This window comes from Sapajus apella, unplaced genomic scaffold, assembly GCF_009761245.1.
Source record: "Sapajus apella isolate SASKATOON/1434 unplaced genomic scaffold, GSC_monkey_1.0 scaffold33, whole genome shotgun sequence".
Taxonomy (NCBI): domain Eukaryota; kingdom Metazoa; phylum Chordata; class Mammalia; order Primates; family Cebidae; genus Sapajus; species Sapajus apella.
In genome coordinates this window covers 22,740,208-22,764,549 of record NW_022436973.1, presented here as the reverse complement: position 1 = coordinate 22,764,549, position 24,342 = coordinate 22,740,208, and the positions used below count along the sequence as shown (strand labels likewise).

The window sequence follows — 24,342 nt, the reverse complement described above, 5'->3', positions numbered from 1 at the left end:
AGACTATCACAGGCTTTGTGTGTCTCCAGTTTCTGACAGCCCTTTCAGACTATCAAATCTGCACTCTCAGAATGAGCAGGAATTGAGTTTGTCCTTCTCTCCAGTCTTCCACCACCCCTAACGTAAACCTGGACCCTTCTTCCCAAGTTATGCACCCCCACAGGGACTCCTGCATTTCAAGTCCTGCTTCACTGTATTGGGATAATAAGAGGGAATCCTTTTATTCCTGCTAGTATCAAAGGAGAAGAGGACTAGAGTGAAGTGGGGCTGGAGCGGGTGATCTGGCATGAGGACTATGTTGTATGTAACTGAGAAGTTGGGTGTCAATCGTGTTTCAGATGCAGTACGTCTTCATATACCAAGCCCTCCTGGAGCATTATCTCTATGGAGATACAGAATTGGAAGTGACCTCTCTAGAAACCCACCTGCAGAAAATTTACAACAAAATCCCAGGGACCAGCAACAATGGATTAGAGGAGGAGTTTAAGGTGAATTGGGAGCTAGATAATTTCCTTCAGATTGAAGGATCCTGGTAATCTGGGGAACATGGGACACTTGACTGTGCATTTACCAACAGTGAATCCCCTTGTGAGACATGCCAGTGGTTAAAGAGGTGGCGCTTTCCTTATACTCTAGTAATTCTTAACCCATCCTGCATGTTGGAATCACTTAGGTTGTGTTTAAGTGGGGAGAAGCAGGCAACAGTATTTTTTTAAGGCCCCCAGACCTCCCAGGTGATTATGATATACAGCAAGAGCAGTTTTTTCTGTAAAGGCCAGATAATAAATATTTTAGGCTTTGCAGGCCACATGGTTTCTGTCCAGCTACTTAGTGCTGCCTTTGTAACACAAAGGCAGCCATAACCAATAGGTAAACAAATGAGTGTGGCTGTTTTGTAAAACTATATTTGTAGGCAGCAGGCCAGATTTGGCCTCTGGACCTTAGATTGCTGATAGCTCCTATATGCCACTAAACAATGGTTCTCAACACACCTAAGGCATATGTCACACTGTCATTGGTAAAAATGCTCTCCCAGAAGCAAGAGATCCTGATTGGGGTGGGGAGGCCCACTTTCCTTAGAGAACTTCTCAGATAATACATGTACACAGATTTCCTTGGGATTCTGTCAAGATGTGGGTTCTGCCAGGCACGGTGGCTCACACCTGTAATCCCAGCACTTCGGGAGGTCGAGGTGGGCAGATCACCTGAGGTCAGGAGTTCAAAACCAGCCTAGCCAACCTGCTGAAACCCCATCTCTACTAAAAATAGAAAAGGTGGCACATGCCTATAGTCCCAGCTGCTTGTGAGGCTGTGGCAAGAGAATCACTTGAACCCAGGAGGCAGGGTTGCAGTGAGCTGAGATCATGCCACTGCACTCCAGCGTGGGTGACAGAGCGAGACTCCATCTCAAAAAAAAAAAAAATAAAGATGTGGGTTCTGATTCAGCAAGTATGAGTTAGAGCTTGAGATTCTGCATTTCTTTCTTTCTTTTTTTCTTTTTTTTGAGATGGAGTTTCACTCTTGTTGCTCAGGCTGGACTACAGTGGCACAATCTTGGCTCACTGCAACATCCGCCTCCTGGGTTCAAGTGATTCTTCTGTCTCAGCCTCCTCAGTAGCTGGGACTATAGGCACGTGCCCCCATGCCTGGCTACTTTTTAGTAAAGACAGAGTTTCAGCATGTTGGCCAGGCTGGTCTCAAACTACTGACCTCAATTGATCCGCCCACCTCGGCCTACCAAAGTGCTGGGATTACAGGCATGAGCCACCACGCCTGGCCTGAGATTCTGCATTTCTAATAAGATGAGGCCAACGCTGCTGGGGTATGGGCTACACTTTGAGTAGCAAGTGTCAAGAAAGAGCCTCAGAATCAGGGTAAGAAGGATGCAATTCTGAATAAGTTTTTTTGAAGAGTCTAAGGCAGCTTCTGGGAGTGGAACTGCAGAGTGGACACACTCCCTCCTATGATGTTGGGAGATCCCTTGCTCTAGGATCACAAAATTTCAGGCCAGGAGAATCTCAGGAGAGTCCACAGGAGCCTGGAAGAATGTTTCCCAAACAGTCTCTTGGCTTCAGTGTTCTAACAAGAACATATGGGAATGGAGACCAGGCCCTGGTGAGAAGAGCAGTATGCAGCCAGAGTGGCCTGGAGGTGCAGGCTGAGTGACAGGCATAATCTTGTCTAGTTCAGTTACTGGGATCAGTAATGTTTCCCCTCCCCTTCCCAATTCAGAAGTTAACATCAATCAAAATCCAGAATGACAAGATGCGGACTGGAAACCTTCCAGCCAACATGAAGAAAAACCGAGTTTTACAGATCATTCCATGTAAGAGCCCTCCCTCCACTCCAAAACCTTATTGCCACATCCCCCTATTCCCTCCACCCCTTCTACTTCTCAGGTACTAGTTAATGATTGGCTTGTAGACAAGAATCATGGCGTTGCCTCTTGTTGCACCCAGTTAACAACATGGCATTGCCTCTTGTTGTTAGTGGCTTCTGGAAATAAAAGAATGTAAAGGCCAAAGGCTTTTTCCCTAATGGGCTAGGAACAGACATGTCCTTGCCCAGCTGGGATTCTAATCTGCTCAAGGCCTGAGGTGGGAGCAATGCAAGGAGTGGGAGAAGACAAATGATACTGGCTAGCCATGAGCCGCTGTCCTTCTTACAGATGAATTCAACAGAGTGATCATTCCAGTTAAGCGGGGCGAAGAGAATACAGACTATGTGAATGCATCCTTCATTGATGTAAGTGGTGGGTGTGACCCCTGAGCCCCCAACACCCCATGGAGATTCAGCCGGGACTTGCAGTGCCTCCCTCCCATACCTGCTGGGGAGGATCATGTTTGAATCAATTAACAAATAATGAATTAATACCCACCCACCCACTCACCCTCTACACTGTGTCTGTCCAGCTCCGTAGAGCAGAAGGTCGGGGGAAACAGATGGCATGCACCAGTGTAATACCTGGAGGAAAAAGTTCACAGTGCAGACCATAGCCAAGAGGAACCTGGCTGCCCTCTGATCTTTCCCATTCCTGCTCTCTTCATCCACTTCCCTATCTCTTATAGAAAGTGACCAGCTTATCAGACAGGATTTAGTCCTTGACCAAAGGGCAGCTCTGTATGGGCTGGGTTTGCCTCGAAGCAGTCTCCATTCCTTCCTAGTGGCCTGTCTTCTGCATTAGTCCCTTTCTGATTAAACTATCTCACCCTTGCAATTAACCTGGCCTGTGCAGGGCTACCGGCAGAAGGACTCCTATATCGCCAGCCAGGGCCCTCTTCTCCACACAATTGAGGACTTCTGGCGAATGATCTGGGAGTGGAAATCCTGCTCTATCGTGATGCTAACAGAACTGGAGGAGAGAGGCCAGGTGAGCTCAAAAGGTCCTGGGCAGTGAGAGACAGAGATAGTGTGTGTAAATTGGGAGGTTGGGGAGGCAAAGACCTTTGACTTACATGATCCAAAGAGTACATTTGCACAGTATAAGTATATACTTAAATGTGTGTAAGTACATAGGCATTTCCAGGCTTGCCCAGCCAGTTGGTGTCTAAGCAGTCATTAGCTTCTCTCAGGACTAGAAAAGCTGTATGATCTGAGCCTCCATGTGATACCTAGATAGCTCACACCCCTTCACTTTCTCCTGAATATAGTCCCTCCTAGACTAGCCTTTGTGTAGCACCCCAAGCAGGGCAGCTAGGTCAAGGTTCTGAGGTGGACCCCATTATGAGTGGCCCAAAGAAGGGATTGCCCCTTTGCTGACTACACAAAATAAAGCAGTAGAATTTGAGAAATTAAAAAAACAAGAAACTTAAGTTTAATATTCAGTAATAAGGAAATCTTTTAAAGAAGAAAGCCCTCGGGTCAATTAAAAAGCAGAGTTGACTGGAAACTCATACTAAAAAGGGACCCTAGCAGCCCCCTAGGTCAGCTTCCCCTCAGTATAGGAAACCTCCTAACATTGTTCCTGAGTCAGAATCACACAGCCTCTACTAAGCACATTCAATCTCAGGGATATCTCCCTTACCCCCCACATTACGGGGGACCGAGTCTGTGTTCTGACAGTGCTTATTCTTTTAAAAATTATTTCTGTTGAAGGTTGCACATTGCAGCAAATGAGTGGTTCATTATGCCTGGAGTGTCACTTAGCAGGGATCAGAATCTAGAGAATAGGCCCGGAGAGAAACTAGCAAAGCCCGGTGAGAAAGTTCCTTCTGAGCCACAGTGAAGAGTTTGGACTTTATAAAGCAATTGAAGAGCCCTTGACAATATCTGATTTGTGTGTTTTTTTTAATCCCTCTGGCAGCAGTGAGAAGGACGCATGAGAACTGTGGCAGTAATGCTGGTGGCCTGGACTTGGGTGGTGAGAGGGGGCAGTCCCAGAGAACGTGAAGTGGGGTAGAATTAAGGATGACACCCACTCACGACTCATTGAATTTATAGTCAAACATTTAAACACAAAGTATGTTTTACATTAGTTGTCCTAAGTTACTAGTTGTTCCCTATTCTGTACTTGTGTTGATACAAGGCTTTATACATATTTGCTCACCCTGATGTTTCATTACATCAGGATTTTTTTTTTCTTTTTTTTTTTTTTTTTTTTTTGAGACAGGGTCTCACTTTGTCACCCAGGCTGGAGTACGGTAGTGCAATTGTGGCTCACTGCAGCCTCAACCTCCCAGGTTCTAGCGATCCTCCCGCATAGCCCTCCAAAAGTAGCTAGAACTAAAGGCACGTGCCACCACACCTGGCTAGTTTTTGTATTTTTTTGTAGAGTCAGGGCTTCACCATGTTGCCCAGGCTGGTCTCGAACTCCTGGGCTCAAGTGATCCATCCACCTAGTTGACCCAAAGTGCTAGGATTACAGGTTTTTAAATTAACTATTCTTCCCAGACTTGTATCATGTAACTAATCAAAAGACATACTCTGAAGGTTATCATCTTTTTTTTTTTGAGATGGTGTCTCACTCTGTCGCCCAGGCTGGAGTACAGTGGCTCAATATGGGGTCACTGCAACCTCCGCCTCCCAGGTTCCAACAATTCTCCCGCCACAGCCTCCCTAGTAGCTGGGATTACAGGTACCCACCATCATGCCTGGCTAATTTTTGTATTTTTGTAGAAACAGGGTTTCACCATGTTGACCAGGCTAGTCTCAAACTCCTGACCTCAGGTGATCTGCCCACCTTGACCTCCCAAAGTGCTGGGATTATAGGCATGAGCCACTGTGCCTGGCCTCTTCATCATCATTAATAACAATACCGAAAAAAATTTTTTTTTAAATAACAATACTGATGAGGTAGGTGGTCGGTTAAGGTGCTTGGCTTTGCACTCAAGGAAGCACACACCTGAGTAACAAAGGCCAGTTGGGAAATGAGCCACTCTGTTCTCAGGAGCTAGGTGCCTGCTGCCAGCCCTCTCTGATCAGTCATGATGGAACATGTAGATCAGACCAGGGCCCTACATGTGGTTCCTCCTGCACCCCCACCCTCCAGATCTGTGATGGGCAAGACCAAAGAACAGGCCAAAGAGCTGGAACAGCAAGCACAAGGACCATCTTGGCCCACTGCCCTGTGATAAAATGGGGCCCAGTGAACACTTGTTCCTCTGTCCAGTCAGATGCAGGCCCTTCCATCCTTGAAAAGGACCTAGTGAGACTAAAGGGCGGGGGGCAGGAAGCATTTCATGTGTGTAGCAGTGGGGAGGAGAGTCATGTGCACACAAATTCTCCTGCCTATTGAGTGAGGTCTCTTCCCTTCCACCTTCCAGTGTACCTTATGCTCTGTCTTCCTAGAGCCTGTGAAGCAGACAGTAGTGCTTGCCCTCAGAAGCTTCTGAGTGGATCAGAACAGGATATTAGTGATGTTCTTTATAAGGCCTCACTGGCACCCAAGTTCAATTTCTGTTTCTTTCATGTTGTCAAGTGTAGCTCCTAGAGGTAGTAACACAATAAGCCTAAGTGATACAGTGAAAGGTGGCTACGTTTATACAGTGACACTACCATCTTCACCTACAGTATTAAGTTCTGAGAGAAAAAAATCTGATCTCAAAATATAAATTTTGTACCTACATAAATTAAAATTGCAAATGAATTAAAACTTAAAATCATCTCCTTCTGCTCGATTTGTATTTTTTGTTTTTTAGATTTGAGATGGTGTCTTGCTCTGTTGCCCAGGCTGGAGTTCAGTGGCACAATATCAGCTCACTGCAACCTCTGCCTCCAGGGTTTAAGCAATTCTCCCACCTCAACCTCCCAAGTAACTGGGATTACAGGCATGTGCTACCATGCCCAGCTAATTTTCATATTTTTAGTAGGGACAGAGTTTCATTATTTTTAGTAGAGACAGAGACCAGCCAGGCTGGTCTCGAACTCCTAGCCTCAAGTTATCTGCGTGTCTTGGCCTCCCAAAGTTCTAGGATTACAGGCATTAGCCATTGCACCTGACCTCCTTCTGCTCTATTGTAACCAAAAGGGTCCACCCAGATGCTTGGTAAGGCCTGGATTTCCTCAGCAGCTGCAGCTTAGATCATTATCAGCCTGGGGAGGCAGAGCAGTGCCAGGAATTCCCATGCTGGGTCAGCCCAACCCTAGGCCTCATCCTGCTTCTCTAGTGAAACGTGATAGCATTAGTCTCCACAAAGCTATGTGTCCCCATCACCATTGTCAGCCTTAGACCACATGAGAGACTTCATGCTGTCTGGTGGAAAGAGAGTAAACAGTAAGAGAAAAGACAGAAAAGCTTCCCTGTTTCACTTGTTTAGGATGCTGTTATCTAGAGGTCATAACCTGAATACACAAATCTGAGATTAAACTCCAGTCCCCAGCTTTCTTCTACTTGAACACCCATTCCCCATCTTCTGTCCCTCACCCACTGATGACTTTAGCACCTGGCTTACTGCTCCTTTTGAGCCCCTGTTCCTGACTCTGGTTTTGGAGGCATCGGTCACCAAGTGGATGGTACATCTACCATTAGTCTATTTCTCAGCTTCCTCAGCCACCTGATCCTGTGGTCAAGTCACGATCTGCCCTGTACCTGCACCATCTGGAATCTCAACAAGGCATCCACCCTATTTACTGCCTCCTTCCCCCCACCTCAGTATTCTTTTACTCCAGTCATTTTTGTCTTCATCAAGTCCTTAGAGCCATTGATGCTTCTACTTCTCAACATCAGTTACCCTGAACATGTCCTCACCTTCCTCCTTACTCTGTTTTTGTGTTTTGAGTTTTGTTTTTGAGCATTTGAGTTTCCTAATTTGAGTTTTTGTGATATGTCATCATTATCTTTCCTTATTCCCTTCTGCTTTCTTAATTTCATGGCAGGCTCTCTAGTAAAACCGTTATATGCCTCCATCTGATATAGCAAACATCACTGGGCAAAAATACAAAATACTGTAGTGCCAAAAGCTCTCACGTTGAACTCATGACCACAAATCTCATAGGGGTAATTGGTGCCATCTAGCAATGCTACTGCTCTTCCTTCTCTTCCTGAAACATCCAGCATCCCCTCTTGCCTGTCCCATCACACTCGTACCTTAGCTTGTGACCTGGCCTTATTCTTCTCCAAGAAATCAGACGAGAACACTGTCATTCTCCCACCCCCAAACAACCAGCCTCTTCAAATCTGTACCAAATCTCTCACCTTCTCTCTTGTTACAGTGGAAAAGGGTTTCTGCATCTCTCAGTCCAGCCGTCCACTGTGCTCTTGACCCCATTCCCTCCTGCCTGCTCAGAGATGTTGCTGCTATAACCATCTTCTCTCCCACCTCCATCAGCATTTCCCCTCTAACCACTACTCTCGTCAGCCTATACATGTTACATTGCCTGTCTTTTAAAAACAAAAAATCTGCTTATCCCACTTTCCCTTCTGCCTACTATGCTATTTCTCTGCACCCCTTCCCAGCAAAACTCGTTCAAAAAGTTGGCTTTTGGCCAGGCAAGGTGGCTCACACCTGTAATCCCAGCATTTTGGGAGGCTGAGGTGGGCAGATCATGAGGTCAGAAGATCAAGACATCCTGGCCAACATGGTAAAAACCCATCTCAACTAAAAATACAAAAATTAGCTGGGCGTGGTGGCACATGCCTGTAATCCCAGCTACTCGGGAGGCTCAGGCAGGAGAATCACTTGAACCCGGGAGGCAGAGGTTGCAGTGAGCCAAGATCGTGCCACTGCACTCCAGCCTGGGCGACAGAACAAGATTCCATCTCAAAAAAAAAAAAAAAAGAGTTGGCTTTCTCCCCACAAGTTCTCTCTTTACCCTTTTCCTTCCAGTGTTAGCCCCACTAGGACTGCTTTAGTCAAGATCACCAATGACTGTCCTCTTGCCAAATCCAAAGGTCATTTCTCTTTTCTGATTTTTTTGTCCTTACAAGCAGCATTTGAAACAGTCAGTGCCTCCTTCCTCCTCAGAACAACTTACTTCCACAGCATCACCCCACTCACTAACCTGGCAGCTCCTTTGTTATTTCTTCTGTGACCTCCTCCTCTAAAACATTGGAGTATCCTAATCTCAGGCACTAGTCCACTCCATTTTCTTTTGACACACCAACCCTTAAGGATCTTAGCCAGTCCTGTGGCTTTAAATATAATCCATATGCCAGGGTTCTTCAGTCTATGTCTCCAGCCCAGTTACCTGTCCCAATGTGGGCTTCTGATTTCCTCCTTCCCTCCACACTAGACCACCCCACTCTTACCCATCTCAATAAATAATACCACCATGTCTAAAATCCAGGAGTTACCTTCCTTACTCCCCACTCCTCACCTCCCACATCCAGTCTGCCACTGAGTCCTGACAGAGGCTGAACCCCTCCCCCCGCACCCCACCACTTCTCTCTAGCATAACTGCAGTCATTCAAACAAGCTCTCATCTCTCGATGCTTGCCCAGTGTACTGTGGGACTGACTCATACGCACAGCCTCGGCTGCCTGGCGACTGGTCCTCCTGCTCTCATCCTCACCCACTCTTAGCTCTTCACATGGCAGCCCCTGGTCCTTTGAGAATATAAATCATTGTCACTCCTTGTCTTAAAAATCCTCTTTGAGGCCAGGCACGGAGGCTCACGCCTGTAATCTGAGCACTGGGAGGCCAAGACAGGCAGATCAGCTGAGGTCAGGAGTTTGAGACCCGCCTAACCAACATGGAAAAACCCCATCTCTACTAAAAATGCAAAATTAGCCAGGTGTGGCTACTTGGGAGGATAAGGCAGGAGAATCATTTGAACCCAGGAGGCAGAGGTTGCTGTGAGCCGAGATCATGCCATTGCACTCCAGCCTGGGCAACAAGAGTAAAACTCCATCTCAAAAAAAAAAAAAATCCTCTTTGGGCCAGAAATCTACCCATGTATATAAAATTTAGAGACTTTTGGTCAGGCAGAGTGGCTCACGCCTGTCATCTTACCACTTTGGGAGGCCAAGGCAGGTAGATCACCTGAGGTCAAGAATTTTAGACCAGCCTGGCCAATATGGCAAAATGCTGTCTCTACTAAAAATACAAAATTAGCTGGGCATGGTGGTGCACACGTGTAGTCCCAGCTACTTGGGAGGCTGAGGTGGGAGAATCACTTGAAACTGGGAGACTGAGGTTGCAGTGAGCCGAGATCATGCCAATGAACTCCAGCCTGGGTGACAAAGCGAGACTCACTCTCAAAAAAAAAAAAAATTTAGAGACTTTTGGTGTTGATATGTATTCCTCAGACTTGATATGTGTTTCTCTCTTAGAGATAGAGATCGTGCTGTGTTCCTCTAGCACACAGACGCTGTGGCTCTCACACCCATGTGGGACCTCATGGTTTTGATGGTTTTAAAGGCCTAGTCTTCATCCCAGCTGAAACTCTGTGTAAAACAGTGTTGAGAAAGAACTGTGGTAGCAAAAACCATTCCACCCACCAGTGCCATAAAAACCAATATAATGCTTGATTAAGGTGAGCCTTAATGAGAAATTTTTTTTTTTTTTTTGGCTGAGCTGGTTGAAAAGGGGCCCAGAGCACTGATCCCTGAGGCATTCCCAGGGCTCCTGGAGAGCATGGGTGGAAAAGCACTAGTCCAGGGCATGTCCTTGATTCACCACTTTAATAATCATGATTTTATTTGGACTGTGAGACTATTCACAATTTCTTTTTTTTTTTCTTTAGTTGACAGCGGATTTTGCATCAAGATGTGCACAATTTCTTTTTCTACTTATTTTTTTTCCAAATCTTTCAATGACATTATAGTATACATATGGTTGAGAATGTTTCAATTGCCAGTAGTGAAGAATCTCAGATCTTACCCCAAAATGCTCTAAAGAAATTGGCAGCATAACTGTGTGTTGTTAATATTTACATATTTATGCCTTGGCTTGCTCTGCAGACACTGAACAAATTCATTTACCAGATACTGAGAGCCTGCCATGTGCCAGGCATTGTTCAAGGTGTGGGGAATACAGAGATGAAAAGAGATGCAACCACTCCCACCCACAAGGAGCTATAGAGGGAAGTGAGCCAGGTGCAAGCAAAGACAGACAGTAGACCATCTCCTGCTCACTAGCAAGGACAGAAAGGCGAGTGCTAGCAACTTGAAGTTACCATTGCAGATCAAAAAGATAAAGGTAAAAGGGAGAAAGGATCCAGTGGCCTGGGCGGTGGTGAAGCCCATGGCTGGCTGGGAATGTGATGGGTTCCGATTTTCTGAATTAGCAGTCTGGTGGATGTAAGCAGCATTAACTATGAAAACACCCCATGGGAGAAAAAGAAAGGAATTGGAACATTTTCACTCCTCCTCTTCTCTATCCAGCCACCAAGTGTTGGATACCCTGTGAGCCTGTAGTCAGAGTTCTTTACAGACCTTGTCAGTGTTTCAGATGGCCTCCGGTGAGGATCAGAAATTAATTGGAATGATGTGATATAATGATCCTGCAAGTTTTTAATACTTTGGGGACAAAGTGTGTTGGCGTAAGAGGGATCAGGCTGCTTGTGGGCAGTGCTGCTTCTACACATGTGGTACTCTGAACCCCTCACCTCTCCCACTTGTCCTTCCAGGAGAAGTGTGCCCAGTATTGGCCATCTGATGGACTGGTGTCCTACGGAGATATTACAGTGGAACTGAAGAAGGAGGAGGAATGTGAGAGCTACACCGTCCGAGACCTCCTGGTCACCAATACCAGGGTAAGATGGGTGGTGTGTGCACTCTGCCCATAGGAAAAGCAGGGTTACCCCTGCCCCCCTGATCCGCTTTCTTCTAAAGGAGAATAAGAGCCGGCAGATCCGGCAGTTTCACTTCCATGGCTGGCCTGAAGTGGGCATCCCCAGTGATGGAAAGGGCATGATCAGTATCATCGCCGCCGTGCAGAAGCAACAGCAGCAGTCAGGGAACCACCCCATCACTGTGCACTGCAGGTATGGTTCACTCTTGCTCTCAGGGAGAGAGAGAAAGCCAGGAGGGGCAAACGAGGGAAGCTGATGACCTTGGGTCAGACTGAGGAAAGCCAGACAAGAGCAGGTTATTGGTGAGCACATGGTAGTCAACATTGATGCCAAGACAGGGATGCTGAGAGAGGACCCTGGAGCTTGAACTTGGCACAATAAGTGCTGGGGGACTAATGTTCAGATAGTGTGCAGGACAGCAGCAAGGGAGACTGGCAGTGGAGACCCCAGTTGTGCTATGTGAGGTGAGGGCCTGGCCTCCTTAAGAAGCACAGGAAAAGAAAACAGGGTAATTATTTTAAAAACAGTGCACTATAGGTATGGCTTGTCCTGTCTGTTCATTGAGGAAAAATGAACAAGACTAAGAACAGAGGTTGAAAGAAAGGAGGAGTCAAGGGTGTCTCCCAGGTTTGAACCTGGGTTGGTGTGACCAGGAGAAGAAAGATAGTAAAGAGGCTTGTTGGGGGGGAAAAGTAGAATTTTGTTTGGGGCATGTTGCTACAGATCGCATTTTAGAAAAAAAATGCACTCCTTTACTTAGAATCCTAACAACAGCTTACAAAGCCCAACATGTTCTGAGGACTCCTTGGCCAGGGCTGGCAGAAGATAATGTACACCATGGGCTGGTTCTGGCCCCACCCCCACCACTCTCCTTTCTTCCTTCATGAGCTACATGGCCTTCAGCACCCTGGGCACACTTCTACCGTGGGCCTGAAATGCTGGTTTCCCAGGCAGGCACAGGGCTTCGCCCAAGCCTTCCCTGAGTACCCTGCCTAGAACTCCCACTCCTCTTCCCTTCCCTTACCACACATCTTCTTGTCTGGGGACATTGCTAAGCCCTACAGTCCCTGACTCAAGAGTAGGCACTCAGTAAGTGTCTGGTGAGTGAATCAGCTGATGACATTGAACAAGGGGACAGTGTCAAGGGCAGAGTCTGGATTTCTTAGATTTAGGAAGAAAGTGAGAGATATGGAAAAGAATCAGCAGATACACAGCAGTGCAGGAAGTAGGGTTTGTCAGGGAAAGACAGGACTAGAGCTAGTTCTAACCTGAGCAAACAGCAGGTTAGGACAACCCAGGCCAGTGTGTGCAGGTAGACAGCAATGGCTCTGTGCTGGTGGGATATGAGTAAAGGTCATCCCCACAGTCCAACAGGCGAGTCCCTCTGTGGCACATGAGGCCAGATTGGGGCTGGGGGAGGGGTCCACAGGGCAAAGGCGAGTACTGGCCGCCTGCCCCTACCTGTTTGTCTGCCACTCACCCCCTGGAACAGAGGGCCATCACAGGTGTGGTAAGTGTGTCTGGTCCGTTGCAGCGCTGGGGCAGGAAGGACGGGGACCTTCTGTGCGCTGAGCACCGTCCTGGAGCGTGTAAAAGCAGAGGGGATTTTGGATGTCTTCCAGACTGTCAAGAGCCTGAGGCTACAGAGGCCACACATGGTCCAGACACTGGTATGCTCCTCACATGTTTGTCCCTGCCACCACACCATCTGCAGCCCTTCTCTGTCAGGGCCAGCTCTGGGAGGAGAGTCTTCAGAGAATCCTACCCAGTAGTCAGAAGACTGTCTAAACACAGACCTGCCCTTCCCCTCCAGAGGTGCCCCAAATACACAGGAAGCACATTGGGAGGCAGGGTGGCAGCAGTGGGTGCATAGTCCCTGTTGCCAGAGGATGGGACAGGTTAGAAGAGGGTGTCTGGGTGCCCCACAGGGCTCACCTGCACTTCTCTGTGGGTCTTGGGTAAGGAAGACCCAGGAGGAGTACCTGCCTTTGGGCTTGGGCTCCTTGTTAAGAGGTCTGACTTTTAACAAGCTGCACATCCACGGAGGTATTCCTGAATCCCATGGAGCTAGAAATGTTTGAGGGGGAAAGAAAAGTGAATGTTAGGAAGTTTGGGAGACAAGGTTCTGAGAGCCAGGGTGCATGCTAGCCTGGCAACCACGGTAAGTGTGGTCATGCTCAGCTACACTGTCACCCAGCCCAGCACACACATGTCTGACCTCTGTAGGCCCTGGATCAGCTCTGGTCAGCTCTGCTTGTAGAAGGTCTGCTGCACTCAGCCCAGAAGGGAAATGCTGTCAGAACTCTGGCAGGCAGATCAGAGCTCAGGTGGAAGTTCAGAAACATTCAGTTCCTCTCAATTTTCCATCTGCAAAAAAAAAAAAAAATGAGTCTGTTAGGAATTACAGGTACTGTGTGTTCTTCAGTAACCCTGGCTTTTTCCCTGCCTTTCATTCTCCAGGAACAGTATGAGTTCTGCTACAAGGTGGTGCAGGAATATATTGATGCGTTCTCAGATTATGCCAACTTCAAGTAAGCGACAAGGGCCCGTGGACCAGAAGGATTGCCTTTAATATTTTGTAATATTCTGTTTTGTTAATATACCCCAAATTGTGTATATATCTTATAACTGTTTTAGAAATTGGTACATAGGCTTCTATTACCTATTAGGTGGAGATTTTATATGTAAATGTGTTAGCACTGATAGTCCGTTTTCCAATGTTTTATTGGGGAATTAAATAGTGTGATGTTTGGATTGATATCGTGAAATCCTCAGCTGGGAAATTGGGCTGGATTGTTCTTTGGTTAATACATCTTTCCCTAAAGAAGATAAACAAAATCCTTTCCAGGTAGCTCAGCACCAACTAAGAAAAAAAAGCACAAAGTTCTCAGAGCTCTCGAGAAAAGTGGTTGTCCCCATGCCACCATGCACTGTAAATATCCCTCCCCTCTCTCCCTGGCCCCCTCCCCTGTCCCCACCACCTACATCGTGGGGAGTAATGGGACCAGAGCGGTATCTCTGGCACCACACTAGGGACTATCAGGTAATAAAAGCTTTGACTCCCTGAGGAAATGTCTCTTCCTCTCTCTGGGGTGGGGCAGCCGTATTGGCTGGGGCTCTCCTTGGCTGTTCTGGCCCTGCTGTTGCTGTTTTCTCTGAGCTGTCTAAGAGAAGCCACAGTCCCCCAGCTCCTCCTATCCACGAAGCACAGCCCCTCCAGCTCTTAGGTGATCTCCAGGACCCTCCTTTCATTCCCAGCACATCTTTGGTGTAGTGGTCCTGGCCAGCCTCCCTGCCTATGGAGGGTGGCCAGGTCCTCAGTGAGTCTCCTTAAAGACAGGAGCACAGGGGAGAGCGGAACTGGCTCAGCTTTGGGCTGAGGCCAGTCTGACCTATCCAGTCTGTGGTGCTTTGCTACAGAGCTCTCTGGATTGTTACCCTATCCAAGATAAGTCTTTATATCCACATGTATTGTGTTGAATTGATTCCATTTTATTTCATACGTGTCCTCATTTCCTGACAGTGTGAATGTATCTCAGATCTAGAAGTCAGAATGGTGGGAATCTCAGATCCCAACTTGGTTTTGAGTGACCTGTTAGACAAAAGTGTTGAACTTTTGTTTCTTAAAGAAGTTGGATGGCCGGGCGCGGTGGCTCAAGCCTGTAATCCCAGCACTTTGGGAGGCCGAGGCGGGTGGATCACGAGGTCAAGAGATCGAGACCATCCTGGTCAACATGGTGAAACCCCGTCTCTACTAAAAATACAAAAAATTAGCTGGGCATGGTGGTGCGTGCCTGTAATCCCAGCTACTCAGGAGGCTGAGGCAGGAGAATTGCCTGAACCCAGGAGGCGGAGGTTGCGGTGAGCCGAGATCGCGCCATTGCACTCTAGCCTGGGTAACATGAGTGAAACTCCGTCTCAAAAAAAAAAAAAAAAAAAAAAAGAAGTTGGATGTTCATTTATGTCTCACATAACAGTCTGTCCTGTCCAGAGACCGAGTATCCCTAACAATATTGTTATCATCATCATGATTCAAGCTGGGTCACTGCCATGTCTATACTCCACCTTGAAGAAGGAGCATGGAGAGCCAGCAGCTTCATTTCTAAGGACAGGAAACCAAATCTGCACCTTTCATTTCCACTCATACCCCATATTCCACTCATCAGCTCCACAAGTAGGTTTTTACCTGGTCATAGCTATGCTACAGGGGTTGCTGGGGAAGTGTGGTCTTTTGTTGAGGGCACACTGAGAGAGTGGGTGTGTCCACTGCCTCCCAGCGTCATGAGCAGCTCACCGAGAGCAGGAGAGTGAACTGGTGGCTGTGGCTGTCAGGCAGGGCCTTTCTTAAAGAGCCAGTGCAGGCCTGGGCTCATCAGAGGCTTCTGGAGTGAAAGGTGGCACCCCAGCCTGGTCCAGGGAGGCATTTTCAGGGGTCAGCACTGCTGTACCTCTTGGAGGAGGTGGGACTTGAACTGGACCCACAGGATGCTGGGAATTTCAATGAGCAAAAAGGAAGAAAGGCCAGTGAAGCCACATTACAGAGGGCCTCAGAGTCCAGATAAAGCATTTAACACGGAATGGCTCCAAGAGGAAAGCCTGTCTGTGCACCATGTATCCAGGATGTTTGTGGGAAGGAAGGTGATGTGCAGAAAGGACCCAGGAGGCCTGCAGGAGGCAAGGGCTGCAACAGAACCCCTCTGGAAGTTTACAGGAGATGAGTGTGAGTCATTAGAGACATTCAGTTCTGTAGGAACTAAGGAACTCCCAAGAGGCAGTAAACTCAAAACTCACTAGTCTCGAGAGAAGCATGGATAAATTAGGCAAACACAGAATCTGAGGAATTTCTGATGAGAGGTGTCAAGTCTAGGGAGCAGCTCCTGGCTCCTTGCAAGCTACCCTTCAGTGCTCTGTGTGACCAAGTTCAAGTCAACGCAGGAGGACAGGCACAGGTCAGCAAGCCACTCAGTGAATGTGCAGGTGAGGCTATTCACAGGCACCTGTGCACCTCCCAGCAGGCTGCCTCCTATTGCCAGGGCTGGCCTTGAGTAGGGTGTGCCAGCATGGCCTGGGTGGTTTTCTGCTGGAGTCCATGCTGATTTGGCCAATGGATGGGCCATTGTTTTAAACATCACCTGGGTGCAAAACCAGTATCTCCAAGTAGGAATGAGAGCTGTTTGCTCCCCATCTCCCTCAGGCTGTAGATGTGTCTCTCATCCCTTTATGCCTCCTTCTTCACACCTCTCTTTCTACTCAGGGCTTGCATGTTTACAAGAGAGGTGAACCCAACAGAAACTAGTATAAGCCAAAAGGAAAATGTGCTGAGGCTCACACAGCACAGTTGTGTAGGAAGGGCAGGAGTGATCACTTCAATACCCTCCCAACAGCTAGTCAGTTGTGACCCAAAGGGTTTAGGGTAGGGGTGACTGTTTCTCACAGGGGAAGAGTGAGAAACACCCACCACACACCCAAAGCCCTAAGTCCTGCCACACTCAGACCTCACTTCATCTGGGCAGGTCCTTAAAGGGTGAGGGTTCATCTGGGTTGCAGTTTCCTTCATAAGCTCCCCTGTCCCAAATACCCAAGTCTCTTTCATTAAAAATACAGGCCAGGCATGGTGGCTCACACCTGTAATCCCAGCACTTTGAGAGGCCAAGGCGGGTGGATCATGAGGTCAGGAGATCGAGACCATCCTGGCTAACACAGTGTCTACTAAACCTGTCTCTACTAAAAATACAAAAAGTTAGCCAGGCATGGTGGCATGCACCTGTAGTCCCAGCTACTCAGGAGGCTGAGGCAGAAGAATCGCTTGAATCAGGGAGGCAGAGGTTTCAGTGAGCCAAGATTATGCCACTGCACTTCAGCCTGGGTGACAGAATGAAACTCCATCTCAAAAAAAGAAAAAAAATTAAGAGCAGGCCAGGTGCAGTGGCTCACACCTGTAATCTCACACTTTGGGAGGCCAAGAGGGATCACTTGAGCCTAGGAGTTCAAGACCAACCTGGGCAACATGGCAAGACCCTGTCTCTACAAAAAATACAAAAATCAGCCAGCCATGGTGGCACACACCTGTAGTCCCAGCTACTTGGGAGGCTGAGGCGGAAGGATCACCTGAGGCCATGAGGCAGAGGCTACAGTGAGCCGTGATCATTAGTCTGCACTCCAGCCTGTGTAAAAGAGTGAGACCCTATCTCAGAAAACTAAATAAGCCAAGCGTGGTGGCTCATGCCGGTAATCCTAGCACTTTGGGAGGCCAGGGCCGATCAACTGAGGTCAAGAGTTCAAGACCAGTCTGGCCAACCTGGTGAAACTGTCTCTACTAAAAATAGAAAAATTAGCCAGGTGTAGTGGTGAGTGCCTGTAATCCCAGCTACCAGTGAGGCTGAGGCAGGAGAATCACTGGAACCTGGGAGGCGGAGGCTGCAGTGAGCCGAGATTGCGCCACTGCACTCCAGCCTGGGTGACAGAGCGAGACTCCATCTCAAAAAAACAAACAAAGAGCATGTCTCCCACCCCAGGCCTAAGTTCTTCCCTCTTTATGAGAGACTGCTTGAAAAAGCCTGTACTCTCACTCTTCCCTCTTCCTCATTTCATTCCCACACATTTCTTTTTCATCCCTGCTCACCAAGGTCACCCTGGTACTAAACCCCAGGGATCCAAGGTCTCTTCCCCTTTGTGTCACAGGCTGTCCTCTGCCTCTTATTCTCACCCTTTAGCTGCTCTTCCACTAACTCCTCTCTCAGAGGTTGTGATTCTGGATCCGTCTCTGTGGACCTTCCACTCTCCTCCAATCCCAAGTCCCTTGCATCCTGGTCGCATGTCAGGATTGTCCAGAGATGTCTGCCTCCCACTGCCCACACCTAGGGACCCACCCTCCTTTCCTCTGACCCTCCAGCATTCTCTAGGCCCATGGATCTACGGCGGTTCCTGCTGGCCCTTCATTTTGTTCCTTATGCTGCACCCCTCGTCCTTCACCCAGGCCACCTGCTCAGGGTTTATGCCCCTCTGTGCTCCTGCAGCACCTGAGTGTTTCTTCACCACTGAACCTCTGCTTTCCCACCTGAGTACGCGCAGCCCATGGCTCCAGCTCCTGAGGACTAGAGTTCCATGGTGAACAGATGGCTTTCTATGTTCTAATGAAAGAGATACAAGAGTTCCAGAGTTGATAGTCTGGAAAGGACATCAAACATTTCTATAAAGCTAAGTATGTTGCCAGAAAAATAAGGGAGCAGAGCTTTCTTTCCCCAGGAAGCTTAGCTCTGGTTTAGATTTTTCAGGAAAAACTGGAATCAAATTACAGAATAAAGGCACCCATTCCTCTTTTAAATGAATACCAGCTTTGGTGTGGCTTTGAATAAAGCATTCTGTAAACCCAAACCAGAACTAAACTAGTACATTAAACTTAGATACATTTTCACTAAACCACAAAGCAAAAGTTTTCCTAAAAATCACCCGGTTAACAAAGTCTGTGTATTTAAGCCAAAACAATTTAACTGAACATACGGTCCACACATTTGTTTCAGGTCCCTGCTAAGTCAATCTGGAAATTCACAGGTGTGCCCATCCTGCTTCAGCAGCAGAAGTCCAGGTGTCCAGAGCTGACTGATGCCCAGTATACCTCCCCTCCCCCATCTTCGTCACAGGATTTGACGCACCTGCTCTCCTAATGACTGGCCACCAACATGCCAAGCCTGACCCTGGCCCTCCCATTTGCTGTTCAGCCCAAGTGCGGAGATTGGCTATTAACCCTGTAAACAGGCCTCTGACCTCCAGAGGCTGAGGACTGGCGGGGGAAAGCTGAGCTGCTGACGCAGATTGGGAGGCAGGAGCCCATTTTCAGTGGCCCAGGCTAGCTGTATCCAAATCCACAAGTGGGGAGGGGTTAAAGCCTTGAGGGACAAAATTATTCTACCCACAGCTGGTGGCCCTAGGGAGGCTGCACTGTCCTAATAGCTGGGCCCCATCTCTTTAGCCCGCTTCTTGGTGGGGAGAGAAGCCACTCCTGGGTAGGTACTGCCCCACCCAAACCCAGCCATCTGGAATGACCCAGCCAGCGCTGGTTCCCAGGTGTGTGGATGTGGATTGTCCCACTCACCCAACACGTTCTACAATGAGCAAACAAGCTCTCCAGGAGAGTGGTTGACGCCTCCCCTGTACCTCTGAACAGCCTGCCAGGCTCCCTACTCTTAGGCCTTCCCTGTCCACCAGGGACAGCCCTGAGCTGGGAGTCTGGGAACTCCCAGGCATTTCCCCCACCCAGGACACAGCTCTTTTGGGGTCAGGGAGGGCTGTGAGGGCTTTCTAGGCCTCAAGATCAGGAGCTTGAAGATGCAGCCTAGGAAGTGGGAAGATGAGACCAGGACATGGGCCAGCCTGGAGCAGGAGTCCCAGGCCTGGAGGCTCATGGGAAGGTGGTGGGGAGGAACCATCTGTCGGTGGCCTGAGGCCAGCAGCTGCCTGGTGAATGTTTGTGGAGTGGTCTGGGAAGGGGGTTGGGTGGTGAGCTGTTCCCCCTCCCCTCTCAAGACGTCACTGGAGTCTGGGGGTGGAGCTGCCTGGCCTATAAATCTTGGGGCCATCTGGCTAGGATCCTGCAGTCGCCTGAAGGAGCCATCTCATCCACAGCTCTTCCTCGCCTGGATCGAGCTCCATCCTGGGTGCATGGTATGCTGCTCCTCTTCCCCCTCCCAAACCCCTCCACCCCTGAACCATGCCCAGAAAAGTCCCCTTTCCCCCTCCTCTCCCCAACAACTCTACCATCTATTCTTGTGCTTGCTGCCCCTGGCATGGGAGGGATAAGAGGTAGAAGCACTTGCCCCCATCAACACCACACATCCATTCCATATCCCCAGCTACTATGGAAGAGATACAGCAGGCCACAGAGAAAAGGGCAGAAGGCCTGCCACTCTGGTTCCCTAGCACCGGTGCTCCAAACACCCCCACATTGAGAACTCCCCTGACCATCCATCTATCCTCGCATCCTTTGGCCTGAAATCTGTTCCCCTCCAACTTTCTTCCACTCCTTGAAGGAAGAGGGATGGTCTTGGATGAGTGGGAGGGTCCTCAGAGCTGGCAAGGTGGGTAGCCTCTGTACCCCGGGTTCAGTGAGAAGGCTTGTCCCCTGGTGCATCCTCCCCTGCTGGGCCAGGATTCCCCAGAGTCTGGACCCCTGTATGCTTGGCATGAGAAGCAGCAGCAGAGAGAGAAGGGCATAAGGAGATACCAAAGCTATGCCTGAGATGCTAGTTTTCCGAGGTGGACCTGGAAGGAGGAGGGAATGTGGGGGTGGTGTAAGGTTCCTTGAATGCTGTACCCTGTCCATTAGAGCAGCCTGCCATGGCCAGCTCCAGGCGAGGCCTCCTCCTGCTCCTGGTGCTGCTGACTGCGCATCCTGGACCCTCAGAGGCTCAGCACTGGTCCCATGGCTGGTACCCTGGAGGAAAGCGAGCCCTCAGCTCAGCCCAGGATCCCCAGAATGCCCTTAGGCCCCCAGGTGGGTGATGGGTCTCCCAGCCTGATTGGGAGGAAGAAAGTGATGGCTAGAGCCTCCCCCACCTACCGGGAGCCTGAGGTCGGGGTAGGGAGAACAGCCTCAGTTCCCTTCTAAGGAAGGGCCCTGGGCATTGCAGCAGGCAGCCCAGCCCAGTCTGCCCATGGCCTCTCAAGTGATGCCCTGGCTCCCCTGGAAGACAGCATACCCTGGGAGGGCAGGACCACAGCCTGGTGGTCCCTTTGCCAGAAGCAACACCTGGCACAGACACTACTGGTGAGTGAGGTGAAAGGTCCCCAGCATCAAGACCAGTGACCATTGTGGCTTAGGGTTGGGGGCTGGGAGAGTGGGGTAGAATGAAACAGCACTGAGATGCCCCCTGCCACAGCACCCCCAGCCATTTCTCAGTGCCCCTACTGCACACAGCAGGGTGCTATCTGCTATCCTTCCTATTTCCCAGGAGGACTCTAGGCAACTTATAAAAACACTTAGGTTAAAGACCAAAGTCACTAGTAGAGTAGAAGCACATAATTGCTCTAAAAAACTCCATAAATAAGACAGTGGTGGCCATGGAGTCCCACAGGCATCTTGACAATCAAGCCAATTACTGTTTTGAGGCAGGCAGCCCCCCCAGCCAGTGGAAAGAGATGAGAGATGCAACTTCACGCAAATAGCCAACAGGGCCAAGAGGACAAGGTGGTCACTGACATGTGCAGTAGGAACGTCTCAGGGACGGCAGAGCTCCCCAAGACCATAGCAGAAGACAGGTGTGGGGAAATGGTTTGTTACTATTTTGCAAATCAAACATATTTAAAGTGCATCAGGAGAGCACGATAACTAAAGAAAAAAGTGTTAAGTTCCTATGAGGCAGTCTTACCGCCTGATTTGTGTGTATAGGCGCGGGTTTCCATGCGTGAGGCTTGTTCAGGGTGGACAAGGCCGCATGCCCAAGGGAGCTGGAGATCCCAACCCTGGATCCTCAGGCGTGTAGGGGAGGCAAGGGGCGCGTCTGCTCTGGGAAGCCAGATAGGGATTGGGGGAATGGAGAGGGAAGGGGACCAGGAAGGCGGTAGCTCGGCGGTCACGAGACCAGTGTCCCGAGGCATGACCGCCACCTCTTCCTCTGCAGACAGCAGCCCGAGAGCCCCGCCCTGCCCCGCCGTCCTCCAATAAAGTGTGAAGTCTCCGAAGCTGTTCCCTAGAGTTCTGTCCTTCATCCCCTCTCTCTGCTCCCCGCTAAGACCGTTCCCCGCGTGAACGTTGGAGAGACGCGGGCCCAGCCCCGCGGGTGGGAGGAACGACTGGATGGCCTAGGGCCCTGTCGGGAGGGCCGGGCCAGAGCCCGGGGGCGGGGTGCGGACGTCCGCAGGGTCGCCGCGCGGGCTCCAGAGGCCACACGGCCGGGCGGGGCATGAGGGGCAGCCGGAGGACTACAGGTCCCAAGGTGCCCCGCGCCACTTCCGGGGCACGGCGGCGTCCTGGCAGCGCGGTCGCGCTGAGGGGACTCGGTCATGCTAAGCGCTCTGAGCCGCCTGGGCACGCGGGCCCCGTGCGGGCCCAGGGCCCCGCTGGTGCTACCCGCGCGCGGCCGCAAGACCCGCCACGACCCGCCGGCCAAATCCAAGATTGGGCGCGTGAACATGCCGCCCGCGGTGGATCCTGCGGAATTCTTCGTGCTGATGGAGCGTTACCAACACTACCGCCAGACAGTGCACGCCCTCAGGTGTGCGGCCGGGGGGAGGTGGCCGTCTGCGCGCGCTGGGGACGGTGGGGGCGGGCGGAGAGGGTGCCGACTCCCGGCGCGTCTGTACCCAGGATGGAGTTCGGGTCCGAGGTGCGGAGGAAGGCGCACGAGGCCAGAGCCGGGGTCCTGGCGGAGCGCAAGGCCATGGAGAAAGCCGCCGAGCACCGCGAGCTGATGGCCTGGAACCAGGCGGAGAACCGGCGGCTGCACGAGCTACGGTGCGTGGGGCGGGAAACTGGGCGGGGCAGCCTGACCGGCCTGGGAGAGGTCCAGGCCCCGCTTAGCCTCGGCTCCTTGCCCCTCGCAGGATAGCGAGGCTGCAGCAGGAGGCGCGGGAACAGGAGCAGCGGCAGGCTGAGGAGCAGGCCCGCAAGGCCGAAGAGGCGCGGACCTGGGCGCAGCTCAAGGAGCGGGAAGTGCTGCAGCTGCAGGTGAGCAACGCCTCCGGGGAGTGGGGCTCGAGCTGGGGACGCGGCTTGCAGGGCACTGGGAATTCTGGGCACCGCGACACGGGCGCTGGCTATGTGCAGAGACTTAGAGTTGGCATGTCAGGATTTGGGAGAGGAGAATGTCAGTCAGCCGCGAGGTGAGCAGAGAAATTGGACAGTGTTCAGGTGCCTAGCAGGTCTGTGGGAGGGACCCAGCGTTCCACAAAGAGGTTGTGTTTTGCCTAACAGGTGATGAAGCCATGAAGGGTTAAATATTTCAGGCCAGGATTAGCAAGTGTACGCCATAAACGCAGGGAGACCACCTACCAGTGATGCGGTGAGAATGGATGAGGCTTGATTTAAAGTAATAGAGGGGTAGCTGGGCGCGGTGGCTCACGCCTGCAATCCTAGTACCAAGTACTATGGGAGGCCTAGGCAGGCGGATCACTTGAGGTCAGGAGTTCGAGACCAGCCTGGCCAACATGGTGAAACCCCGTCTCTACTAAAAATACAATAAGTAACCAGGCGTGGTGGTGCATGCCCGTAATCCCAGCTATTCGGGAGTCTGAGGGACCAGAATCGCTTGAACCCAGGAGGCGGAGGTTGCAGTGAGCCAAGATTGCGCCACTGCACTCCAGCCTGGGCAACAGTGAGACTCCGGCTCAAGATAAAAAATAAATAAAGTAATAGAGGGGGAAAGACGAGTTAAAGTGATTTAGAGGGGACCACTGAGGGACGTGAGATTTCATAGCTGGTGCTCCGGGTTCTGGCTGAAGTGTCTGCGAAAAGAGGAACGTGGCAAAAGCACCTGATGTCACTCCACTGGAAGGCCAGTGGGGCTCTCAAAGAGGACCTGGGATCCAGGCATGTTTCCCCAAGGAGAGCAGGAACCGCTTTCTCAGTGGTTCCCTGAGAGGCCAGCAGGCTGGGTGGGCTGGCTGGCACGTGCCTGGGGCTCCTGTTCAGCTGGGCTTTTCTCTCCTGATAGGAGGAGGCGAAAAACTTCATCACCCGAGAGAACCTGGAGGCACGTGTGGAAGCAGCATTGGACTCCCCAAAGAGCTACAACTGGGCCATCACCAGAGAGGGGCTGGTGGTCAGGCCACAACGCAGGGGTTCCTAGGGACCCAGTAAGGACAGTGCCCACCCAGGGACCATGTGTAGGGCGGGGGGGCGGGGGGAGAGTTGGGCCTGACCTGGAATAAAGCAGTCCGTGCTGCTTATGAGGAAGGTTCAGCCTTTTCCAGCACAGCCTTCACATTCTGCCCTCTGCTGTCACCACTTGGTCAGAAACTTCCAAACACAGTGCCCTCCCTGTTCAGGGTCAGCACAGCAGGAGACTCTGGAGTGGTTTCCATCTCACAGAAGATCAGACAGGGCCACAACCCGCTCAGGCAGCCAAGCCGTCTGAATATCATTAAGGGTAGTGATGGGCAAATTACATCTGAGGGCCAAACGTGCCTGCTTCCTGTTTTTGTAAATAAAGTTTTGTTGGAATACAGCCACACCCA

General features: G+C 50.3%; 3 protein-coding genes across 12 annotated transcripts in view; all 3 read left to right on the top strand.

Annotated features, from left to right (window-relative positions):
- Positions 1-14,239, top strand: part of PTPRA (protein tyrosine phosphatase receptor type A) — a 170,865-nt gene extending 156,626 nt beyond the window's left edge. For all 9 annotated transcript variants that reach the window (XM_032295594.1, XM_032295588.1, XM_032295592.1 and 6 more), the window contains 8 exons: positions 339-488; positions 2,233-2,326; positions 2,669-2,745; positions 3,236-3,370; positions 11,008-11,133; positions 11,213-11,364; positions 12,707-12,842; positions 13,633-14,239. In XM_032295594.1, coding sequence (XP_032151485.1) covers positions 339-488; positions 2,233-2,326; positions 2,669-2,745; positions 3,236-3,370; positions 11,008-11,133; positions 11,213-11,364; positions 12,707-12,842; positions 13,633-13,707 — 945 coding nt within the window. In that variant the 3' untranslated portion in view covers positions 13,708-14,239. The remainder of the gene's footprint in view (positions 1-338; positions 489-2,232; positions 2,327-2,668; positions 2,746-3,235; positions 3,371-11,007; positions 11,134-11,212; positions 11,365-12,706; positions 12,843-13,632) is intronic.
- A 4,089-nt stretch (positions 14,240-18,328) lies between these two features.
- LOC116562990 (progonadoliberin-2) lies at positions 18,329-21,849 on the top strand. 2 transcript variants are annotated; one of them, XM_032295583.1, is made up of 4 exons: positions 18,329-19,833; positions 20,500-20,662; positions 20,799-20,935; positions 21,789-21,849. In XM_032295583.1, the coding sequence occupies exons 1-4, from the start codon at positions 19,498-19,500 to the stop codon at positions 21,837-21,839; spliced, it is 687 nt and encodes a 228-aa protein (XP_032151474.1). In that variant the 5' UTR covers positions 18,329-19,497; the 3' UTR covers positions 21,840-21,849. The 2 variants fall into 2 exon arrangements, with proteins under 2 accessions (XP_032151474.1, XP_032151475.1); XM_032295584.1 differs by having other exon boundaries at positions 20,495-20,662.
- Positions 21,850-22,170: 321 nt separating this feature from the next.
- MRPS26 (mitochondrial ribosomal protein S26) lies at positions 22,171-24,342 on the top strand. Its single transcript, XM_032295585.1, has 4 exons — positions 22,171-22,382; positions 22,475-22,621; positions 22,711-22,834; positions 23,820-24,342. Exons 1-4 carry the CDS (start codon positions 22,171-22,173, stop codon positions 23,952-23,954), a joined length of 618 nt encoding a protein of 205 aa, XP_032151476.1. The 3' UTR covers positions 23,955-24,342.